The sequence below is a fragment of the Cetorhinus maximus genome, chromosome 5, assembly GCF_964194155.1.
Source record: "Cetorhinus maximus chromosome 5, sCetMax3.hap1.1, whole genome shotgun sequence".
Taxonomy (NCBI): domain Eukaryota; kingdom Metazoa; phylum Chordata; class Chondrichthyes; order Lamniformes; family Cetorhinidae; genus Cetorhinus; species Cetorhinus maximus.
In genome coordinates, this window is record NC_135883.1 from 144437128 (window position 1) to 144459302 (window position 22175).

Sequence of the window (22175 nt, forward strand, 5' to 3'; positions counted from 1 at the left end):
GGTTCATGGGAACCATTAACCATGGTGGAGATCAGCAAATGCCAAACCCTTTGTGAAGTGCCATCTCAAGCACTGTACATTTCCATTCTCTAATCTGAGATTGGATCACTGGTAACATTACCTACAAATCAGTAACCCCATTCTAAACTAGTTGCTAGTGCTGAAGATGGCACCTCAGAGGGGCTTGGCAGTTGCCAACGTTTTGCGCACACACTCTCATTGTGCCAAAACAGGATGGCACACTTCCCTGGAAAGTGAAGGAGGAGCAAAGGAATGGCTTACGGATGCTGAGGCATCCAGGCTGAAGTACCTCTTTGCTTTTAGTTGGGTTCTCCATGGGTTCTACAGAGAATGGTCCTGTTCTCCTGAAAGGCACTGACCCAGTGTCACTTCTCACTCAAAGAACAGAGGCACTGGAGGCTGTTTCCTCTATAATTGTTGCTGACATGAACTGACGTTCCTGCGGTCAGATACCACCTAAACAGTAATTGAGTGCAAATCTTTTTGAACTATAAGATTGATAGTGAAGAGCCTTGATGTCCACCTGGTGGTTGTCTGTCAATCTAGATTTAAAATCGTAATCTGTTTCACCAATTTGCATCTGGACTCACAGATACACAGCACATGTTATCTATGCACCATGAGCTGTCACCGTGGATGTACCAGTGTAGCAGAGACACAAGAGGCACTAATGTTGGAAGCAGCTATATTCAAGCCTTAGATAATCTGCTTTGATAGGCAGAAGATCCTGCATTTCTTTCAACATGTGTTTTATACACAAGCCATATGTACAAGGGTACAAGACATTCACTTTCACCATGTGCGCTAAATAACAGTGTAGATATAGAAAGGCATTTAAATAATTGAACACATGAACATATTACTGAGAATGAAACATTCCTAGTGGTAAACTGCAATGTCTTCCTCAAAAAAAACCTACAATAACATTGAAACTATTATTGTAGTTCCATGAAGTGTGCATTTACTAGTTTGCAGGCTGCACTGACAGTGCTACTAGCACAGCTTGATTTAATGTAGAGTATGCTCCCACCATATGCACAGTACCAAAAAATATTAATTTGCCTTTTTCTCTTTAAGGCAGCAGTATATGCTGCACCCAACCTGGTGTTACAGATCATCAGCTATTGGACACTACTTGGATGCTTGTGTGCTAGTCATAATGTAGCTTATGTGTAAATGAGAAAGCAAATGACAGACTACTCGGTAAAATCTTTGTATCTTCATTCATAAAAAATCAACTTACAATTGTTAAAAGCAGTGAGACTGTGTTCAGCTATACACATTTGGCTTTTGCTGAAAATACAAATTATACAATTGTGATCAAATGGCCCAGCCAACCACAAGCATAGGTGTTTAAAAACAGCTGTACATGTTTATTCAATGCATTTTCACATCATTCAAACAGAAATCCAAAGTGTTTGATAAAATTTTCACTGATTCAGTTTTCTCAGATAATTTATTCTATCACTACTTTTCAACGTTACTGAGACTCCAGACCAGCTTCCGTTAATATTCTACAGCATAATTTACCCCTTAGACTGCCAGCAGCTCAAGGAGAACTTCTGACTCATTGGGTCAGAAATTTTTAGCTTACACATTATGACACAGGACGTCTTGTGGCGCAGGGGAGCCATAAGCTCCAGGTTCAAGTCCCACTCCAAGACTTGATGGCCAAGCAATGTGTGTTCATAAGGGGGCCAAACAGGTTGAGTATCAACCAGCAAGTCCTTCCAACACAAGCCACTGGCAGGCAATCAGTGCGGGAGATATTCCTGGTCAGCTATGTGATGGAAAGCACATCGGAGCCTCTACCATCACTAACCATAGCTCCAGACTACAACAACATGCACAGCAACTTGGACTTTCTGGGTGAATTGTAGCACCACCACTACCACACTATGATACAAGTAATATTAATTATATAAACTAAAGATTCAAATTTAAGTAAAACGTTGCTGCCTCACTTAGCCTTCTCTTACCCCGTTCTATTATTATTTTAACTCTCCTTTCCAAGATGTACTATTTTGTAACATTTTTCACTAAAAAAAATGGAATTGAAACACAGCTAGTTTTCAGCTAGCCTCAGTGCTCATTTTGGAAGGAAGAACACTATATAAAAATAAAATTAGACCTTGTAATTAGCTCTAAACCATTCACTTCACTGATTACTTTCATCAGCCATGATAGGGAACCAAAGCCCTGACCTTAACCTGCTGCGTCCCAATGAAAATGGGAAATACCGTAGGTTAACATGGTGGCAGGGTGACACTCACGATCTTCTCATTGACCCTGTACCACATGCCTCTTTAAGATGTGTTTTGGATATTTGTGGGAGACTCCTGTCCCCTCCCCCCCAGCCCAGCAGGTGGGGGCCTCAACGAGATTCAAAAGTCAAGGTCTGATGACATCAAACAAAGCCTGACACTAATTTGACTTAGTGTCGTGAGATTGGTGCCTGATCATCGGGGAGCAGCAGGCCCAGAGGAGGGCCAAGGAGGCATGTGCATATGTTTTTTTTTAAGTTTCCATGTGAGCCAGGAGTAGTCCTGGTCTGGACCACACAAGGACACCAAGGGCTTCCCCTGCACTAGGTTTCTCTCCCCGAACTGTGATCCTTTACCCATCACATTGCCATCCATTTAGCCATCTTGTCAGGGACGGTTCCCACAAAGCCCCAGCTGCAGCCTCCTGTTGCATTTGCCTGCAGGCCACAGATCGCTGATGCTGTTTTTTGGTAGGAGTGGGGCACCAATGTATTTAAACAAAGCCAAGGAGCTATATTGACCCAGGTCTCATGTTGATGAGCTTTCCCTCTTCTCCGTTTACCTGGAGTTAAAATTGGGTAAAGACTGATGTGACTGTATCAATAATTCATTAACAGTCGCTTGGTACTCCAGAACTTGAATATTGCTGAAAAGAGTGACATGTTGCTGAAGCTTTTCATCTTGCACTCGTCAGGACAAACGCAAGAGTGTCAAATTTCAAATAATCATAACAACTTGTACTACAGGATTAAAGGGAGCTGATTGGTTTCAAGTCGACTCCAATTGGCTGAGGTGTTGTCATGGAGAAAGCGACAGGGAACCATAGGTTCCCCAAGCTCCTTGTTAATTCAAAAAAGGTGCAAAGCTTGAACATATTCCTTCACAGGTCCCTGTGTATGAATGTATGTCGCTTCTAGCAAGTGTAGATGAGCCACGTTGAGCTTGGCTGATTACCTTAAATTAGTTGTTAGTGTAGCTATAAGTTATTCTCTTTTCAGCAATACTTTATTACTTTTATCTTTCTGAAAACGTGCTTTCACTTTGAATTCTTGCACAGTCCATGGCTGATTCAACACCTTTTCAGTGAATGGCAATGCATTTACTCATGTTATTGGAATTTTCTTGTACCTGTGTATAGAAGCTTCTGTTACACCAAGGCTCACTTGGAAGATACCTGTTGGTACTAGAGAGGCCAAAACCTTTCTTTGAACTTCAGACTGCTTTGTTTCATCTACTGACATGTGCTCCATGTCAGCATTTTCATCTGAATGTGTACTTGGTTCCATTGATGTTGCAACTGTGTTCTGCCAGGCATCAAGTTTTCCTTTGTTACTCTGATGGCTCTTTGGTTTCTGCCATTGCTGTATATCCAGCGAGAGTTCTTGGCTAAGTAGTAGTACAAGGGTTCCATTGACACTAAGCACCCTATTTAAAAAAAAAAGCGACCATGGGTATTAGAGAATTTACTCTACAGTCATATTGAATTTCAGCAAGAGCTTGAAGGAAAGGTTGTAAAAAAAATTGAGGATCATTTGGTTGCAGGACGTTCATAACAGAACTCCAGTCTAGATCAGTTTCTGCTAACTGAACTCGAAATAGGCCCAACTGCAGCAACACCCATGGATCATCCATGACAGAGGAGCTTGTTTGATTAATACCAGGCATATCCAAACCCCTAACACTGTGGCTGCAATATGTACAAGCTACAGGATGTTCTCACCAAGGTTACTTTGACAGCCACTCCATCCCTCGTGACTTCTACTATCAAGAAGAACAAAAGCAGCAATGTCATTGGGGGGGGGGGGGGGGGGAACCATCACCGTCAAGTCACACACAATCCTGACCTGGATCTAACTAGCGCCATCAGCACAAGGACTGCAGGAGTTGAAGGAGAAGGCCACCACCAAAATCTTCGGTAACAACAAGAGGAGGTAACGTGGTTTTAGCAGCATCAAATAAAATGCAAATGAAAAACAGACCAACTAATAGCAGACTTTTCATTATAGTGATTAAAACCCCATGTGGCATTATAAAACTATAATTCTAAATGAACTGTTTAAATCAGGATTTTTACATAGTTGTTGAGAAACACAGGTTTTACTTTTGTGCATGAAGTCCACAGATCAGAAATCTACACACACAATGTCCAATAAGATTGTTTCAATAAATAATTGCAGTAGTTTTTAAACCTATTGGCCTGTACAAAAAATATCCAGGATAATACTCAAAGATTACTGACCAATGACCATATATCAGAAGGTATACTGATCTAAAGATGATAGTACAACAATGCAGTCATCAATATATACGCTCCCAAATCAGATAGACGTGCTTAGCCCTTGAAATAGTTCAAGACAACTCAGACTTGCTGGAGTAGGCTGTATTACAGTCTGGTTAACTTGTTAGGAGTTCTGGGGCCACAGTTAAATGAGCAATTCTCTTTGAGCTACGAGAACCTTTTAAGAGCAGTGAAAAGTGCTAAGGAGACCAATGCAAGAAGGTTCAGCTATTAGGGTCACATGACATATGTCCCAGGATATACAGAAAATATTCTCCATGTATCTTGGATCCCATCAGAATCATGGAATATTCTAGTTAAATGGTGGTGAACCTCTGGTCGAGGGTGGATTACACCTCCTTCCCAGTAGAAATGACCTTCCATAAGGATGAATTGTGTGTCAAATATCACTGACTGTGCTTGATTTATCAGAAATCTCAGACTCTACAATGGCACTTGGATCAGCTAAACCACTGCTGTAGAGAACACCCTTACAAATGAGTTGCCCAGATTTAGGCAGCTATGTCATTCTTGCTGCCTCAATGGACAGGTACTTGGTTGAAGATCCTACAAGCAGACGCTAGGCCAAATACATCTTAAGAACATTATTTTTGAGATGCTTCCTTGATTACCATGTGAAAGAACACACTTTCCCCACCAGTTTCCTGGTCTGATCATCTGTACAATCCGGGTGGGAAAAGAGTGGCCAGCTTGAGAGTTTTCTTCAAATGAAAGGACAGAGCTGTAAAGTTCAGAATTAGTAGACAACCTTAATGCTAAAAAACATCAAGGTTAAGGGACAGGGGAAACAATGTCTTATAAAGATCTGTAGAAAGGAAACACAGTTGACTGCTCAGTATACAAAAATGTCTTAAAGGGGCAGCGTTTCCAGGTGATTTCCTCTATGGGGCAGCAGCAAAATCTTAGCTGTATGTGAAGGTGGAATGAAGGAAGAAGAATCACTTAACAACTGCTAAGTCACCACCCCTCACGTTATTCTCATTGATCACAAAAGCAGGACGATGTAGGCTATTAATAGCATCCTCAATGTAGCAGCGTCAGGGAGGAATTACGAGTGGTTCAATAAACATAAATGAGTCAACCAAAAAAGGACACAGCTCACCGTCCAGGGAATGACAGAATCTGAAAGTCTTTCCTCCCATCCAGATTTAGGTCTAAAACTAGGCATCTTAAGAGTCCCATTTGTGTGTTTTATTGGAACAAAATAACCCCACTCAGATCTAAATCAAATATCTCCCAGGACATCACAAATTCATTTCATAAACATCTCCCAGTGGAAATGAAAGAGTCTAACATGGTGCAGTAAGAATTACACTTAATTGTGCTAACAACGAGAATATAGGGACAATTTAATCTCTTGCTTTCCCACCTCTATCACGGACTAACAAGTATTAAAAATCCCATCATGTGGCTCTGGGAATTCCACTCCAATTTGTGAAATTCAAATTCTGATAAGATGAACCTCAGCTTAAAATTTATTCCCAAGGAGTTTGGAAGACTACATTCTGTAGTCTTAATAGGGACTGATAATACTTGATCACTTTCAATATCCCTGCTTTAACAATCTCTATTTCATTACCGTGTAACAGAGTAATGTAATATGGCATGGGAAACTAGAAACAGTCGGAATAATTATTTACATTTTCAATACAATGTTTAAAATTTGCAAAAATACAGGTTTGCTGATTTTCCCTTCATGAAAACATGTAAACTGTGGGTGGAATTTTATTTGTCCCTTGGCAATGGCCTGGAAGGTGGAAAGGTTAGCAAAATGGTGTGGGGAGACAACAGAGGCATGCCCAACATCTTTCCACTGCTGTGCCACTGACAGGAAAGCTGGGAGATGGCTGCCCACTGGGAGTCCAGCTAAACCACTTAAGTAGCCAATTAAAGGGACTCTTAGCTGCCTCGGTGAACTTTTTACCAGTGCATGGGGAGACTGTCCAGTGAGGGGCCCCATGGTGGCAATGGCCAGCCCCTGCTGCAACAGCACTGCCAACCTACGCTCAGCGGCCACCTCACCACTCGAGTTGGCCCGGTCCTTGCATCTCCACTTATTGCTCTTTCAAGGGTGCCCAGCCATTGATGCACCTACATACAATCCCAGCAACAGCCACTGCTAGCACTGGCACTGCTGAGAGCAGCCAGCCCTGATTGGACCAGCAGCTCTTTGGAGTGGGCTGCCATCCTTAACAGGGAAGTCAGCCCTGGTATCAGCCACTTGGCCACCGCCAGCAATATATCTTCCTGGGTCTCACTGCCGGCTTTAGCAGGTTGCCTCCCGCTTTTAGCCCTGGTGGTGGGACTTCAGCCTCCATGGTAAAACCCAGCCCTACGTGTTTTTAAAAGAGTGTTTTGGCATCCAATTAATTTATTCCCCACCCTTCCTCTACCCCATTCTGCAATTTCAACGGGACAGTTAAAAATCAAATCTGATGTGTAGAAAGAGAACAGGTGTGTCGTACCTCACCATCTCTTTGAGAATGTATGGCATTATTGTCTTTGTATCCTGGGAAGTTTTAAACTTTTTTCCAAATGGAATGTCACAGATGACCACATCAATGCTTTCTGTAAGCAGAGGTAATTCTGCAATATGTAAACCAGAAATCAAAGTTACACATTTTAAAGTGAAGCAAGATTCAAATTTTGTCACAAACTCTTCTTTAGAAACAATAAAAAAAAACAAAGTTAAATTGACAATTTTATCAAAATCCACTGAAAGGCATCAACTTTAGTACTAATTAACCAATTAGTTTTAGTACTACAATCTGAGTATTAACATTACAATTCCTTTTAGAAGAGAAATAGATACAAAATACGAGGATCAACTTTGTATTCTATCCTCATCAATTTGGAATACATTTTCTTTAAACAAGGACATGATTGAACATTACTAAGTGAATCTGTGAGGGAGGCAAATTATCTTGAGATGCACTCCTATCCCAAGGATGTAACTCAAGGATCATTTGTATGTATCGTTTAAGCTTCCTTATATAGAGGAGGTCAAAGAGGATGTAGAAGTCCTTTATCCCACCTAAGCAGATATCAAGCATACCTTGTAAGACTGTTACTTATTCATTTCTAATTACTATATTGATTTATCACATACTGAATCATTTCACCACTTTGGGGATTCTCTCAACAACTTTCTGCTGGAAGTACACAAACTCCATGGGAATTTTATTTCTAATGTTTTCAAAAATATAAAAGAGGACCTCACCTGGTTGTCCGATATACCTAAGCCTTGAATGGTAATTTGAGGAAAGCGAAAAATGTTTTCAGATATGCAATTTTTATTTGGAGCTAAATTGGAATTACGTTAGGTTGTACTGTAAATGCAAATTAGATCCTTGCAGAAAGCAGCATCCATTCATCTTAAAAAACCTAACACTAGACAAACAGATTGCTTCACAGACACCAAGATGCAGCCTGACCAAATATCATGCTGCATGTTTCCTCAAGTGACAAGTCACATTCAGAAGTTAATATAACATAGATACCAAATATTTCAGAGTTGGATAAGGAATTCTGTTAGTGTCATAGAATTGCAGAACTCACGCTTTCCTCATATGTTAGGAGGACCCTATTACCTGTGACAGAAGCTCTCATTAAGTCAATGTTGCTGGTTAACTTTGCAAAACACACATTGGCAGATGCCATCTGCAACTGTGAGGCGGTATTGTCTATTCCATGATAATATGCATTCTAGGGAAACAAAAAAAAAACTGCATCAAGAGGAAAATGCTCATAAGTAAATCGTTGATATCTCCAAAAAGATAAAATCTTGTTTCCTTCCTTCCCTTTTAAATCCGAAGCCAAGCATTATTCACTGGCCAAGGCAAAGGTATGCAAGTAACATGCTCTCATGCCTTGTCAGCATATCTCAAGCCAGGTATTTGACAGTACATCAGAATAGTAAGAGCCATTTGCCCAAAGATCGTCATTCCAAGAGAGGAAAACATCTATCACAGTATCTTTACAGTGCAGAAGGAGGCCATTCAGCCCATTGAACCTGCACTGGCTCTCTGAAAGAGCATTCCACTGGTCCCACTCCCCTGCCTTATACGTAACCTTGCACATTCTCTTTTCAGATAGCAATCCAATTCCCCTTTGAATACCTCAATTGAACCTACCTCCACCACCCTCTCAGGAAGTTTGTTCCAAACTCCAACCACACTCTGGGTGAAATAAATTTTCCTCACATCACATTTACTCCTTTTGCCAATTATTTTGAATCTGTGCCCTCTAGTTCTTGATGCTCTTCTGAGTGGAAACATTTTCTTACTATTTACCCTGTCCACTCCCCTCAGGATCTTGAATACCTCTATCAAGTCTCCTTTCTTTTCTCCAAGGAAAACAGTCCCAGCCTCTCCAATCGATCCTCTTAGCTACAGTTCTTTATCCCTGGAATCATTCTTATGAATTTCCTCTGTACTCTCTCCAATGCCTTCACAACTAGCCTATGATGGGCACCTCTATATAATTGCAGTCAAGACTGAGAACATGCAGCAGTGCTTAAAAAGAAAGATCAGCTGTGCTGTAAATGCTGAACTATGTTATCCATGAAGACTTAGTATTTTTCTGACATAAAAACAGAAAATGCTGGAAATACGCAGCAGGTCCGACAGCATCTGTGAAGAGAGTTCTGACTAAAGCTCTTTGACCTGAAATGTTAACTCTAATTCTCTCTCACAGATGCAGCCGGACCTGCTGAATATTTCCAGCATTTTCCATTTCTACCTCAGATTTCCAGCAGCCAGGGCACTTCACTGTACGGAAATAATTGGAGGATAAACCACGCACAATCATAGCAGGGACTTAAATGACAAGATAATAGGTAGATCATTTGCGTCTGTACTGCAGCGTTGTGGAAAACACCACACACTCCTAGATTTACAAAAAATAGTGCCAACGCAGCTCAATATTCTTTTACTTACCATGAGAAAAATGAAGCAGTTTATCATTTTAAAAAAAAATTCCATGACTAATGTATTCAGCAATTTATAATTTCCTTTAGCTATCAACTTAATTGAAATTGACTTCAATCGGACCTCCTCAATAATTTCTGCATTATAGCTTCAATGCTTCATCCATGATTAACAATGTTTAATTGCTGAAAAGTATAAAAGGACAGATGAACGAAGCACTTGAAATAAGGCTATTTCCGACATTCTCAGAGAAGGGTTAAGTCCTGCCCTCTCTTCACTGAATACACCATATGTTTACAAACTGTTCCGAAGGTGGTGTTGAAAAATTACTTACAGGCCATTCTTTGGCAGCTTCCAGCAAAATGGTTCCTAATCCACACATTGGATCGAGTACTAGTGAACCAGCCTAGAAAAAACAACAAGCTATTTTTTTGCTCATACTCTGCATGAAGTCGTTTCCAAATCTATTATTGCAATACACTCTACCCAGTAAAATCCAATTCTATGGTTCAGCAATTATACATTAGATGCAGTTGGCTAGAATGTTTCACACTTTCTTGAATATAGCACTATGGATACTTGTGGAGGAGAATTGCAAACACTACCTCACTCAGCACACGTTAGACTGTAATTTAACCCTTCTTTCCATTCCAACATTAAAAAAATCACTTCATTTTCTAGCATATGATACCCATAGAAATTCTGTGCCTTCAACACTGAAAAGAATTTTCACATCTATTTGGACCATGAAATGACTCAAACACTGAAGGATTAACTTCTTAGCTCATTTGATTGCATTCTTGAATCCCAAGCTCCCACATTCAGGCCCAGTCTACCTGTCACTTACTTGCCTGGCTGGTTATATTATAATTGAGTATCGCTGAAAATAAGAGAGACATGCTGTCAAAGCCTTTCGCCTTGCATTCGTCAGGGCAGATGTAAGAGTACCAAATTTCAAAGGGAGCAACAATTTGAAAGCTTTGACAGCATGTCTGTTTTTTCAGCAATATTCAAGTTCTGTACTACCAAGCGACTATTTTATCAATTCTTAGTTTAGCCAAGATACATACATTGGGCCAGAACTGCAAATCACAAAGGAGGAAGAAACATTTCTTAATATACTGACTATGGATAAAGAGCTGAATTCCCAAGATGAGGAGAGTAACTGCCCTCAACTGCATTTGACCGAGTGTGGCATCAAGGGGCCCTAGTAAAACTGGAGTCAATGGGAATCAGGGGGAAAACTCTCCGCTGGTTGAAGTCATACCTAGCACGAAGGAAGATGGTTGCGGGTGTTGGAGGTCAGTCATCTCAGCTCCAGGACATCACTGCAGGAGTTCCTCAGGTTAGTGTCCTAGGCCCAACTACCTTCAGCTGCTTCATCAATGATCTTCCTTCCATCATAATGTCAGAAGCGGGGATGTTTGCTGATGCTTGTGCGAAGTTCAGCACCATTCGCAACTCCTCACATACTGAAGCAGTCCATGTCCAAATGCAGCAAGACCTGGGCAATTTTCTGCTTCCCCCACCTTTTGAGGCAGTGTATTTCCAATCACAAACCAGTGTTTAAATTCCACTCGTTTTGGCAAATACCTTAAACCTGTGGTGCGCTGCTCTCTTGAACTGCTGCAGTCCATCTGGTGCATGTACACCTGCAGTGCTGTTAGGGGGGGGTTCTAGGATTTTGCTCCAGCAACAGTGGAGGAACAACGATCTGGTTTGAAGTCAGGATGGTGTGTGGCTTGGAGGGGAACTTGCAGGTGGTGGTGTTCCCATGCATCTGCTGTTCTTGTCCTTCTAAGTGGTAGGGGTCACGCGTTTATAAGGTGTTATTGAAGTAGTCTAGGTGGTTTGCTATAGTGCATTTTGTATATAATACACACTGCTGCCACTTTTCATTGGTGGTGGAGGGAGTAAATGTTTAAGGTGGTGGATGGGTGGCCAATCAAGCAGACTGCTTTGTCCTGAATGGTATTGAGCTTCCTGAGTGTTGTTGAAGCTGTAGTCATCCAGGAACGTGTGGAGTATTCCATCACACTCCAGACTTGTGCCTTGTAGTTGGTGTATAGGCTTTGGGGAGTCAGGAGGCAAGTTACACACCACAGAATTTCCAATTTCCAGCCTCTGGCCTGTTCTTGTAGCCACAGTATTTATATGGCTGGTCCAGTTCAGTGTCTGGTCAATGGTAATGTAATCCCTGGGATGTTGATGGTGAGGGGATTCAGTAATGGTAATGCCATTCAGCGTCAAGGGGTGATGGTTAGATTCTCTCTTGTTGGAGATGGTCATTGCCTGGCACATGTGGCACAAATGTCACTTGCCACTGATCTTGCTTACATGGACTGCTTCAGTACCCGAGGAGTCGCAAATGGTACTGATCATTGTGCAATTATCTGCAAACGTCCCCACTTCTGACCTTATGATGGAAGGAAGGTCATTAATGAAGGAGCTGAAGTTGGGCCTAGGACACTACCCTGAAGGACTGCTGCAGCGATGTCCTGGGACTGAAATAACCTCCAACAACCACAACCATCTTCCTTTGTACCAGCTTTGACTCCAACCAGTGGAGAGCCCCCCCCAATCCTGCCCCAATTGCCACAGATTTCAATTTTGCCAGGGCTCCTTGACACTCCTTTAACACTCAGTTAAATGCTGCCTTGATTTGTGAATTTTAAAAAAATCATTTTTGAGGAAAAAGCAGGGGAGCGGGACTAATTGGAAAGCTTTTTCAAAGAACCCACACAGGCACATCAGACTGAGTTGCCTCCTTGTGTAATGCTGTAATGTCATTTTAAAAGTATTCAAATGGGTCTTTTTAATTTCATGGACCCAATGTTGCTCTTCCTCCCACTTGCTTATTATCCACTCTATGAATATAATTTCCTATTTTTCTTTGCATTCCCTACCTTGATGTCAGCAAGATATGCCATAGCCCAAGCCACTGTAGATCTCAGTCCTGCATTTTTAATATAATCCCTGCTGGCTAAAGGAAGTCTAGAAATGTACAAGATACTTTAGTTGGAATGTGTATGCAATCAGTCTCAAAAGAAAACAAACACCTCAAACGCATTTGTAAAATATAAACTATATTTTCATAGCTTTCCTGATAATCATTACAGATATGCATGTGATAAATGGTAATCAAGACTTGTGGCATTACAGGAAACTAGTAAATTGATTGACTGGTAAGTGTTTGGTGTAAGGGACAGTGTATTAAGAACTAACTTAGGACGCTAGAGTTAAGCTAGATCTATAAATAAAAAGAACTAAAGTTTAAAACTTTAAAATATGATAAATAAAAATAAAACAATTGAAATAATTACCAAAAAGACACATGTGTAATTAAGAAATGTATAACTTTTAGTTGTCAGTGGTACTAACATTTGATAAGCATGGTAAATTGTAATATGCATAGGAATTCATTTTAAGTTAATTAAGAAAGTAATTAAATTAACTGAATGACATAAGTAACATTGCCAGGGCAGGTGTTATGTTGCAGCTGTGGAATGTGGGTTCTTTTGGATGCCACGGCGATCCAGGACAAATACGTCTGCAGGAAGTGTAAGTCAAGCTAGAGGAATTCCAGATCAGGATTGATCTGGAAGCTGAACTGCAGACACGGCGTAAGGCAAGATATACCAGGGCACTTTGTTCCAGCAGGCAGTCACATCCCTTAATAGGGTCATCAGTTTTGGTCAGTGGTGAAGGACAGGAGGATGTGACAGAGTGAGGCAGATAAAGGAACAGAGCAGACAGAAGTAGAGGAGCCTCAAACTTTGCAATTGTCAAACAAGTTTAAGGTGCTTGCAACCTGTGTAGATGAAAGTGAGATCTGCAGGGTGAATGAGTAGACTGCCCATGGCACAGGAAGCTATTCAAGCATGGGAGGAGCAAAAATGAATGTAATGGTAGTAGGGGACAGTATAGTGTGGGGGATTGACACTGTTCTCTGCAGCAAAGAGCAAGAGTCCAGAAGGCTGTGTTGCCTGCTGCTGCCAGGGTTTGGGATATCTGCTCAGGCCTGCAGAGGAACTTAGTGGAAGGGGGAGGATCCAGTAGTCATAGTCCATGTAGATGCCTACATAGGCAGGACAAGGCAAGAGGTTCTGCAGTCAGTATGAGCAGCTAGGCACCAAATATAGCAGAGCCTCAATAGGTACTAATCTCTGGATTATTACCTGAGCCATGTGCAAATAGGCATAGGGCTGGTGTGGGCAAAGTGGTGCGGTTCGTGGGGCACTGGCACCAGTACTAGGGAAAGTGGGGGGCTATACCATTGGCACAGTCTACACCTGAACCATGCTGGGACTAATGACCTTATGAGCCACATAGCTAGGGAAATAGAGGGGGTTTTAAACTAAATGGTGGGGGCAAGGGATCAAATTTGAGAAGATGGGAGATATCAAAGAATAGGCACACAGCAAGACAAAAGAATATTAATATGGGAAATGATAACTAGACCATTATAAAAGGAACAGAAAATACAAATCTAAGAGTAAATTAGCAGATAAGGTTAAGGTTACAAGAATAATAAAAGTACTAACTTAAGGCTCTGCATCTAAATGCACATTGCATCTGAAACAAAACAGGTGAACTGACCATGCGCATAGAGATAAATAAGAATGGTCTAATAGCCATGGCTATTAAAGACATGGCTGCAGCATGTCAGATTGGGACCTGAATGCTGAAGGGTATGTGACATTTAAGAAGGACAGGAAGCTAGGAAAAGATGATATTAGCACAATAGAGAGGGATGACTTAAGTTCAGGAAACCAGGAGATAGAAGCAGTTTGGGCAGAGATGAGGGATCATAAAGGCAAGAAGTCACTTGGGGGAAAAGTGTACAGGCCCCCTAACAGCAACCGCACGGTAGGACGGGATATCAAAGAAAAAATAATGGGAACTTGTCAGAAACTATCCTGAAAATTAATCGATTATTATGGTGGATTTTAATCTACATATAGGCTGGAAAAAAACAGATGGGCAAAGGTAGCGTAGATTATGCATTCATAGAATGTTTTCAGGATAGTTTCTCAGAAAAGCACATTCTGGAGCCAACCAGGCAGCAGGCTTTACTAGACCTGGCACTGTGCAACAAGATAGAATTAATTAATGACCCCATAGTGAAAAAGTGATCATAATGTGACTGAATTTTACATTCAGTTTGAGGGAGAGAAGAGTTGGTCCAAGTCATATTTTAAACTTAAATGAGGGCAATTATGAAGGCATGAAAGCAGAGCTAGCTAAAGTGAACTGGCAATTTAGATTAAGGGATAGGTCAATTGAGATGCAGTGGCAGGCATTTAAGGGGATATTTCAGAATACGCAGAATAGATACATTCCAACGAGAAAGAAAAATAAAAATTCCAAGGGGAGGGCCCACTATCTGCAGTTAACAAAAAGTTAGAGATAGTGCCAAACTTAGAGAAAAAGCACATAATTGCGCAAAGATGGGAGGCGGGTCAGAAGATCGGACAGAATATAAAAAACAGCAAAGGGTGACTAAAAGATTAATAAGGAGGGAAAAATTAGAGTATGAGAGAAAGCTAGCTAGAAATATAACGACAGGTAGTAAGAGATTCTATAGGTATTTAAAAAAGAGAGTTAACAAATTTCCTATAGAAAGTGAGCCTGGGGAATTAATGATGGAAAACAAGGAGACGGCAGATGAACTTAACAGGTATCTTGCATCAGCCTTTACTATAGAGGATACAAGTAACATCCCAGAAATAGCTGTAAATCAGGAAATGGAAGGGAGAGAGGAACTCAAGAAAATTACAACTAGCAAGCAAGTGGTGCAAAGCAAATTGTTGGAACTGCAGGCTGACAAAGTCCCTGGGTCCTGATGGACTTTATCCTAGGGTCTTAAAAGAAGTGGCTAGTGAGATAATTGATGCATTGGGTTTTAATTTTCCAAAATTCACTAGATTCAGGGAAGGTTCCAATAGATTGGAAAATAGCTAATGTAATTCCTTTATTCTAAAAGGGAGGGAAACAGAAAGCAGGAAACTACAGGCCACCTAGCTTAACAACTGTCATACGGAAAATGTTAGAAGCTATTATTAAAAAAGTTATAGCAGGGCACGTGGATAAGCTCAAGGTGATCAGGCAGAGTCAACATGGTTTTGCAAAAGACAAATCATGTTTAATCAACTTATTGGAGTTCTTTCAGGAAGTAACGTGCTGTGGATAAAGGGTGGATGTAGTGTACTTAGATTTCCAGAAGGCATTTGATAAAGTGCCATATTATTGCGGAAATTAAAAGCTCATAGTATTGAGGGTAACATATTGCCATGGATAGGTAATTGACTAGCTAACAGGAAACAGTAGGCATAAATGGGTCTTTTTCTGGTTGCCAAGATGTAATGAGTGGTGTGCCACAGGGATCAGTGCTGGAGCCTCAATGTTATACAACTTCTATAAATGATTTGGATGAATGGACGCAAGGTATGGTTGCTAAATTTGATGAGAAAGATAGATAGGAAAGTAAGTTGTGAAGAGTACATAAGGAGGCTACAAAAGGATAAAAACCAGTCAGGTGAGTGAGCAAAGATCTGGCAAAGAGAGTATAATGTGGGTAAATGTGAAATAGTCCATTTTGTCAGGGAGAATAAAAAAGCATATTATCTAAATGGTGAGAGTTTGCAGAACTTAGATGCAGAGGGATCTGCGAGTCCTAGTGCATGAAGTGCAAAAGGTTAGTACGCAGGTACAGCAAGTATCTAGCAAAGCTAATAGAATGTTATTGTTTATTGCGAGGGGAATTGAGTACAAAAGGAGGTTATGCTTCAGGTGTACAGGGCACTAGTGAGAGCACATTTGGAGTACTGTGTATTGGTCACCTTATTTAAGGAAGGTTGTAAATGCGTTGGAAGCAGTTCAGAGAAGGTTTACCGACTAATACCTGGGATGGGTGGGTTGTCTTATGAGGAAAGGTTGGACAGACTAGGCTTGTTTCTGCTGGAGTTTAGAAGAGTGAGAGATGACTTGATTGAAACATCCAAGATCATGAGGGTTCTTGACGGGGTGGATGTGGAGAGGATGTTTCCTATTGTGGGAGAATCTAGAACTAGGGGTCGCCGTTTAAAAACTGTCTCCCATTTAAGACAGGAGATGAGAAAAAACTTTTTCTCTCAGAGGGTCGTGAGTCTTTGGAACTCTTCCTCAAAAGGCAGGCAGAGGCAGAGTCTGAGCATCTTTAAGGCAGAGCTAGATAGATCTTTGGTAAACAAGGGGGTGAAAGATTATCAGGGGTAGGCGGGCATGTGGAGTTGAGGTTAAAATCAGAGCAGCTATGATTTTATTGAGCGGTGGAGCAGGCTTGAGGGGCCCAGTGGCCTACTCCTGCTCCTAATTTGTATGTTCGCATAGAAGACTACATGTTAATTCTTGAAGAATCTAATAACGTTAACCAAGTACTCTAGCACAAAAAAATTCTACCTTACAATAGGAATCCCAACCACACAATGAATGTCACTTAAATGAACGTAGACCTGCAAAGAAAGTTTTATCAAATTAAACTTAACAATACAAAAACATACTCCGTCTCATTTATCATTTTATGAGCTACAAAGTCTCAACTACTTTAAAACAATGTAGAAGAAAAATGGATCCTGAATTGTTGATCCCATAATTAAAAAAAAAACGCATTAATTTTTGATAGTGCGACATCTTGTGAATCAATGCCTAGTGTTCAGGTGAAGAAAGGTTAGAAGAGTTAGAGCTACAACTGGCCCAGGGCAGTCCCATTTTAAAGGCATATATTGTCATTGTTTTGACACTTCTGGTCAGCGTCCTGTAGTGTTGCAACACTTAGTCTTGACTAATTCCAGTCTTCAGGTCAAACAAGGTTGCAGGGTTAGCGAACCAGAGGCTGAGGTGGTTAGGGGTAGTGGGGAGGATGGAATAGTAGGATTTGAGAATGAGAGGCAGAGAAATTCACTGAGCAGGAGCTAGAGGGTAGTTAGAAAAAAAATCTATATAAAATAAAAACAATAAGTAGTCCTTTTGAGATTAGCTTGCATAGCTCTTCTCCCCTCCCCCAGCACATCTTTAGACATTAGAACTGGCTGATAACCAACAAGCTGACTGTTTTGCAGGGAGGGGACAGAAGGATTTGTAGAAATTAAATTGGAAGACAGGTCAAATTAAATGCCTCTTTACCCAATTTAAGATCTTGTAACATTATTTCGGCAAAAAAGAGAAAAGCAAAAGAGGAACCAAAGAAAGTTTTTGCTCAAAGCAATCCTTCCAGAGTCATTTTATAACTACTATATTTGCTACATTCAATGAAGCAGTGTTTATATTACAGATTAATGTTAGCCAAAATTAGACTCCCCAGCTACTCGTGAGGCAAGTCACAAGGACAACCTGACAATCTGAACAGCTTCATTTAATTCCAAAAGGGCCAGCATTTTAGACTGATCTTGGAATCAATCACAAAGCAACTAAATCGGAGAATATGCAAGCAAGTATGTGGCTAGGGGTACATGGAAAAGGATAAAAGACAAAGAAACGTGTAGACTTTTTTTTTACATTGATACAGAATAGCACACAGTGTAACACACAGAAATACTATACCACATTCTCTCACCAGTTACAAAGTTACAAGCTTTGCAAAACATAAGCTGACAGTGACGGAGACAAATAATTTTTCTATAAAATTGGAAATATCGAAGAGTGGTCACGCTTCTGAAATACACAGGCCTGTGTATTTCTAGCATTTTCTGTTATTTTAGATTTCCAGGAATATTTGCAATTCAAGTGCTTTGTATCCTGACAAGATAATCCTTAATGATGGCACGAGCATAAGTATTTTATTAAAGTACTGACATTCTGCAACTTGATGTTATACATACATGAAAAAAATGTATATAGTATTTTTAGATTTATTCAGCAGAAATTATGTCAAAATCCTTCTGCCTTTCAAGATGGCCTTCACTCTGCACCTTAAATATTTATATTTGACAGATACATGGCCATTTGCAAACAAAAACTGTAATTTTTAAAAAGTAGGAAATTCTCAAACCAAATATCTGTCTTGGTAGTACAGAACTTGAATGTTGCTGAAAAGGGAGACATGTTGCTGAAGCTTTTCATCTTGAACTTATCAGGACAAATGCAAGAACACCAAATTTTAAAAAATCACAACAATTTAAACTACAGGAGAAAACGGTGCTGATTGGTACGATGTAGGCTGTAGGTTCCAATGTTTGGCCAATCAAATCAAACAGCTTATTCCTTCAGTTGTTTGCAATAGGTAGGGTATAGGCCTTACTCAATGAGTCGCACTTGCAAAACCCAAAACAAAATGTCTACTGTTGATGTGATTCCGCGATTTGGCAGCACTTGCTAAATCATCATGAATGAGCTAATATCTATACTAACAACCAATTTATGTTAATCTGTCAACCCTGTGCTCCTTGATACTTGCTACGAGGTGTCAGCTGTGGCTCAGTCCATAGCACCCTCGTCTTTGAATCAGAAGGTTGTGGGTTCGTGTCCCACTCCCGGAAACCAAGAACTGTGATTGTACTCAAAAGAGTTGCAATCTGTGACTGTTGATAACTCGAAAGAATTTTTGATACTTGCTAGGAGCAACATAACATTCAAATGCAGAGACGGGTTTTTTGCATGCAAAAAGTATACGTTCAAGCCTTCCGCCTTTTTTGAATTACCTGGGATCTTGGGGAGCCTATAGTTCCCCATTGCTTTCTCCATGGCAATGCTTCAGCCAAATCAGATTTGACTGCGAACCACGAGCACCCCTTTCTCTTGCAGTATAACTTTTTGTGATAGTTTGAAATTTGGTATTCTTGCATTTGTCCTGATGAGTCGAGACAAAACGCTCTGGCAACATGTATTGCTGTTCAGCAAGAAATCTGTTTTAAGTGAATTTTTTGCATAAGTATGGCCACTTTGAGTCAATAAACTTGCCTAGTAATTTGACAGCCATCATAATATATCCTTTTGAGTCTGAAAGATGATTCTTATCCTAGATTATATTCCATCCTATATTAATGTTATTTCAGCATTCTATGTCATAATATGTGGCAGCAATTTATCCATATAAACATCTGAAAACTGTCTGGCAAGTTCACAAAAGATTGCCCGAGAAATGGAGGTTTTCTAGAATATATGTTATTTATAGGCAAGCCTTAGTGTTTTCCATTCTGAGATGCTTTGTACAATTTTATTAGACATTAATCTAACCTGAAAGTATAAATATTTGATCGGATATGTACTGTATGAATCTCAACCCAGAATATATATACACTGTACGAATTTGAACCCCAGATATAAGCTGTGCGAATCTGAACTTCAGGAATATAACGTATGAGTTCAATGCCCAGATATATAATGTATAAATCGGAACAAGTTAAAATATTCCAATCATTAGACTGATCTCTTCCAACTCTAAAAAGATGGAGTTCTGATGAAAGATCAACGGCTTGAAACATCGACTCTTCTTCACCATCCACAGATGCTGTAAGAACCAAGTATTTCTAACATTTTCTGTTTTTATTTCAGATTTCCAGCGTTTTTGTTCTTGTCTAATTAAGAGGACCTATATTGCCATAAGTTATTTCAATTCAATGATTACATTGTTTAGTGACAATATCAAGTACTTGATTAGTCAAAAACAGATTAAGTACAAAATTGGTTGTACAATAAAGAAAAAGTAAATGGTCCAATTAACATGCCTCAGAAAGTCTGAACTTTTAAACATTCCAATCATTACTGCAATCCCATCAAAACTGCAGTTCTTACCTCTAGCATCGGGTTTCTCAATTCTGCTTTCCAGCCCATTTGTCTGCTGAGGGCAACCCCAATTGCTCTTCCTAGCTCCTGTGAAGAATTAATTACCCACAAAGATTAGTCATTTATTTTCCTTAGAACACATCCATTTACAATTGAGACACGTTGCCTGCAAAATTCTTACCTTTACTAAGTTGCATCCTCCCCCACTACAATGAAAACCTGTCGTCACATATTATCTGAACAGAATGAAGTCAATTTTATAGAAACTTTACCTGAAGTAAATTTGATGCAATCTATATTGGGGCAAAGTGTTCATTGGTTCTGGAAGATGACAATATTTTAACAATATTTTTCTGACTTACTTTAGTTATTTACCTGAAACGTGATAAACTCAAACATGGTAAGGAGTACAACACATTGTCATCAACTGTGAGCATCACATCTCATGAATGATTTGATACTTGATTGAAACCAATCAAATAAAACTTAATAAAATGCCTCAAAGCACTTCACGGGGAGAATGTGGATACCAGTAGTAACTGAAGAGTTGGAAAAGTTGATTGAAAGCATGGTTAAAAAGATACATTTTAAGAAGATTTTTAGAATAAGGGTGTAAATAAAATTTAAAATATGGACAATGTAATGTGGATGTTTTTCAGGATTTATTTTTGTCCAGGAGTGTGTTTGTCTCAGTGTAAATTATAATATAGGATGCAAACATATAATTGTTATTGTGAATTAACTTCAATAGTTACCCTTGCCAAAATAAGCATTTTAATGCAAAAATAAACATATGCACTCATGTAGTGCCCCACTGCATCTCTAAAAATGTTCAAACCTAAAAAGTTTCAAAGTGCTTGATGTAATATACTATTCTGAAGTGAAATTTCTATTATGTTGTTATTTCACATAGATCTTTAACATAAAGAACAAATTAACCAGTTCATCTGTTTTCAGTTGAAGGAGAAATGTCGGAAACATTATAAAAGCAATCGAAAAGGTGAAGTCTAGATTCACTATGATGTTAACCGAGACAAGTACCATAGATCATAGCGTATTAAGTCGACTTTTGAAGTCTCGAAAAATCCTTCCAAAAATGGGGGTTGACTTATATGTTGAGCATAAAATGTGAACCGATGGTATTGTGTTCGGCAGTCGCCATTTTGAAATGTGAAATTCAAATTAAATTAACGTGGCACCTTTTATTGGGTGAATTCATTCTACAAGGATACACAATCAAGATGTTGTAAAATGCATCAAATTCATCATCTTCAGCATTCAACGCAGAGTACAGAGTACATCAAATCCATTCTGAGTCACGGTGGCTGCCATCATCACAAGGGTCCCACTCTGGATCAGACTTGGTGCTGTCTGTTTCAGAATCATCCCTCCACAAGTCATCTTCCTCACCATCTACTGAATGGATATTCCACATTTTTGAATGATCTGATGACAGTTTGACATTAATGGCATCCCACAATTTGATTACGGAACCACAGAAAACATCAAGCGGGGCAGCATAAAAACATAAAACTGCGGATGCTGGAAATCCAAAACAAAAACAGAATTACCTGGAAAAACTCAGAAGGTCTGGCAGCATCGGCGAAGAATAAAGTTGACTTTTTGAGTCCTAATGACCCTTCAACAGAACTGAGTAAAATTAGGAGAGGGGTGAAATATAAGCTGGTTTAAGGTGGGGGAGGGGGGGTGGTTGTAGGGACAAGCAAGCAGTGATAGGAGCAGATAATCAAAAGATGTCACAGACAAAAGAACAAAGTGGTGTTGAAGGTGGCGATATTATCGAAGAGAATGTGCTAATTAAGAATGGATGGCAGGACACACAAGGTACAGCTCTAGTGGGGGTGGGGTGAAATAAGACTAACAGGGCATAAAAGGTATAAA

The 22175-nt window shown here is 39.9% G+C and overlaps 1 protein-coding gene across 3 annotated transcripts in view; it reads right to left on the minus strand.

The window, feature by feature from the left end:
• Positions 1 to 1221: 1221 nt before the first annotated feature.
• thumpd2 (THUMP domain containing 2) overlaps positions 1222 to 22175 on the minus strand; it is a 40149-nt gene continuing 19195 nt past the window's right edge. The window contains exons 4-10 of one of the 3 annotated variants that reach the window (XM_078542621.1): positions 20283 to 20360; positions 16953 to 17005; positions 12419 to 12506; positions 9847 to 9918; positions 8175 to 8289; positions 7050 to 7170; positions 1222 to 3710 (exon numbers count right to left, since the gene is read on the minus strand). In XM_078542621.1, coding sequence (XP_078398747.1) covers positions 3389 to 3710; positions 7050 to 7170; positions 8175 to 8289; positions 9847 to 9918; positions 12419 to 12506; positions 16953 to 17005; positions 20283 to 20360 — 849 coding nt within the window. In that variant the 3' untranslated portion in view covers positions 1222 to 3388. The remainder of the gene's footprint in view (positions 3711 to 7049; positions 7171 to 8174; positions 8290 to 9846; positions 9919 to 12418; positions 12507 to 16952; positions 17006 to 20282; positions 20361 to 22175) is intronic. The other 2 variants (XM_078542623.1, XM_078542624.1) reach the window with 2 other exon arrangements.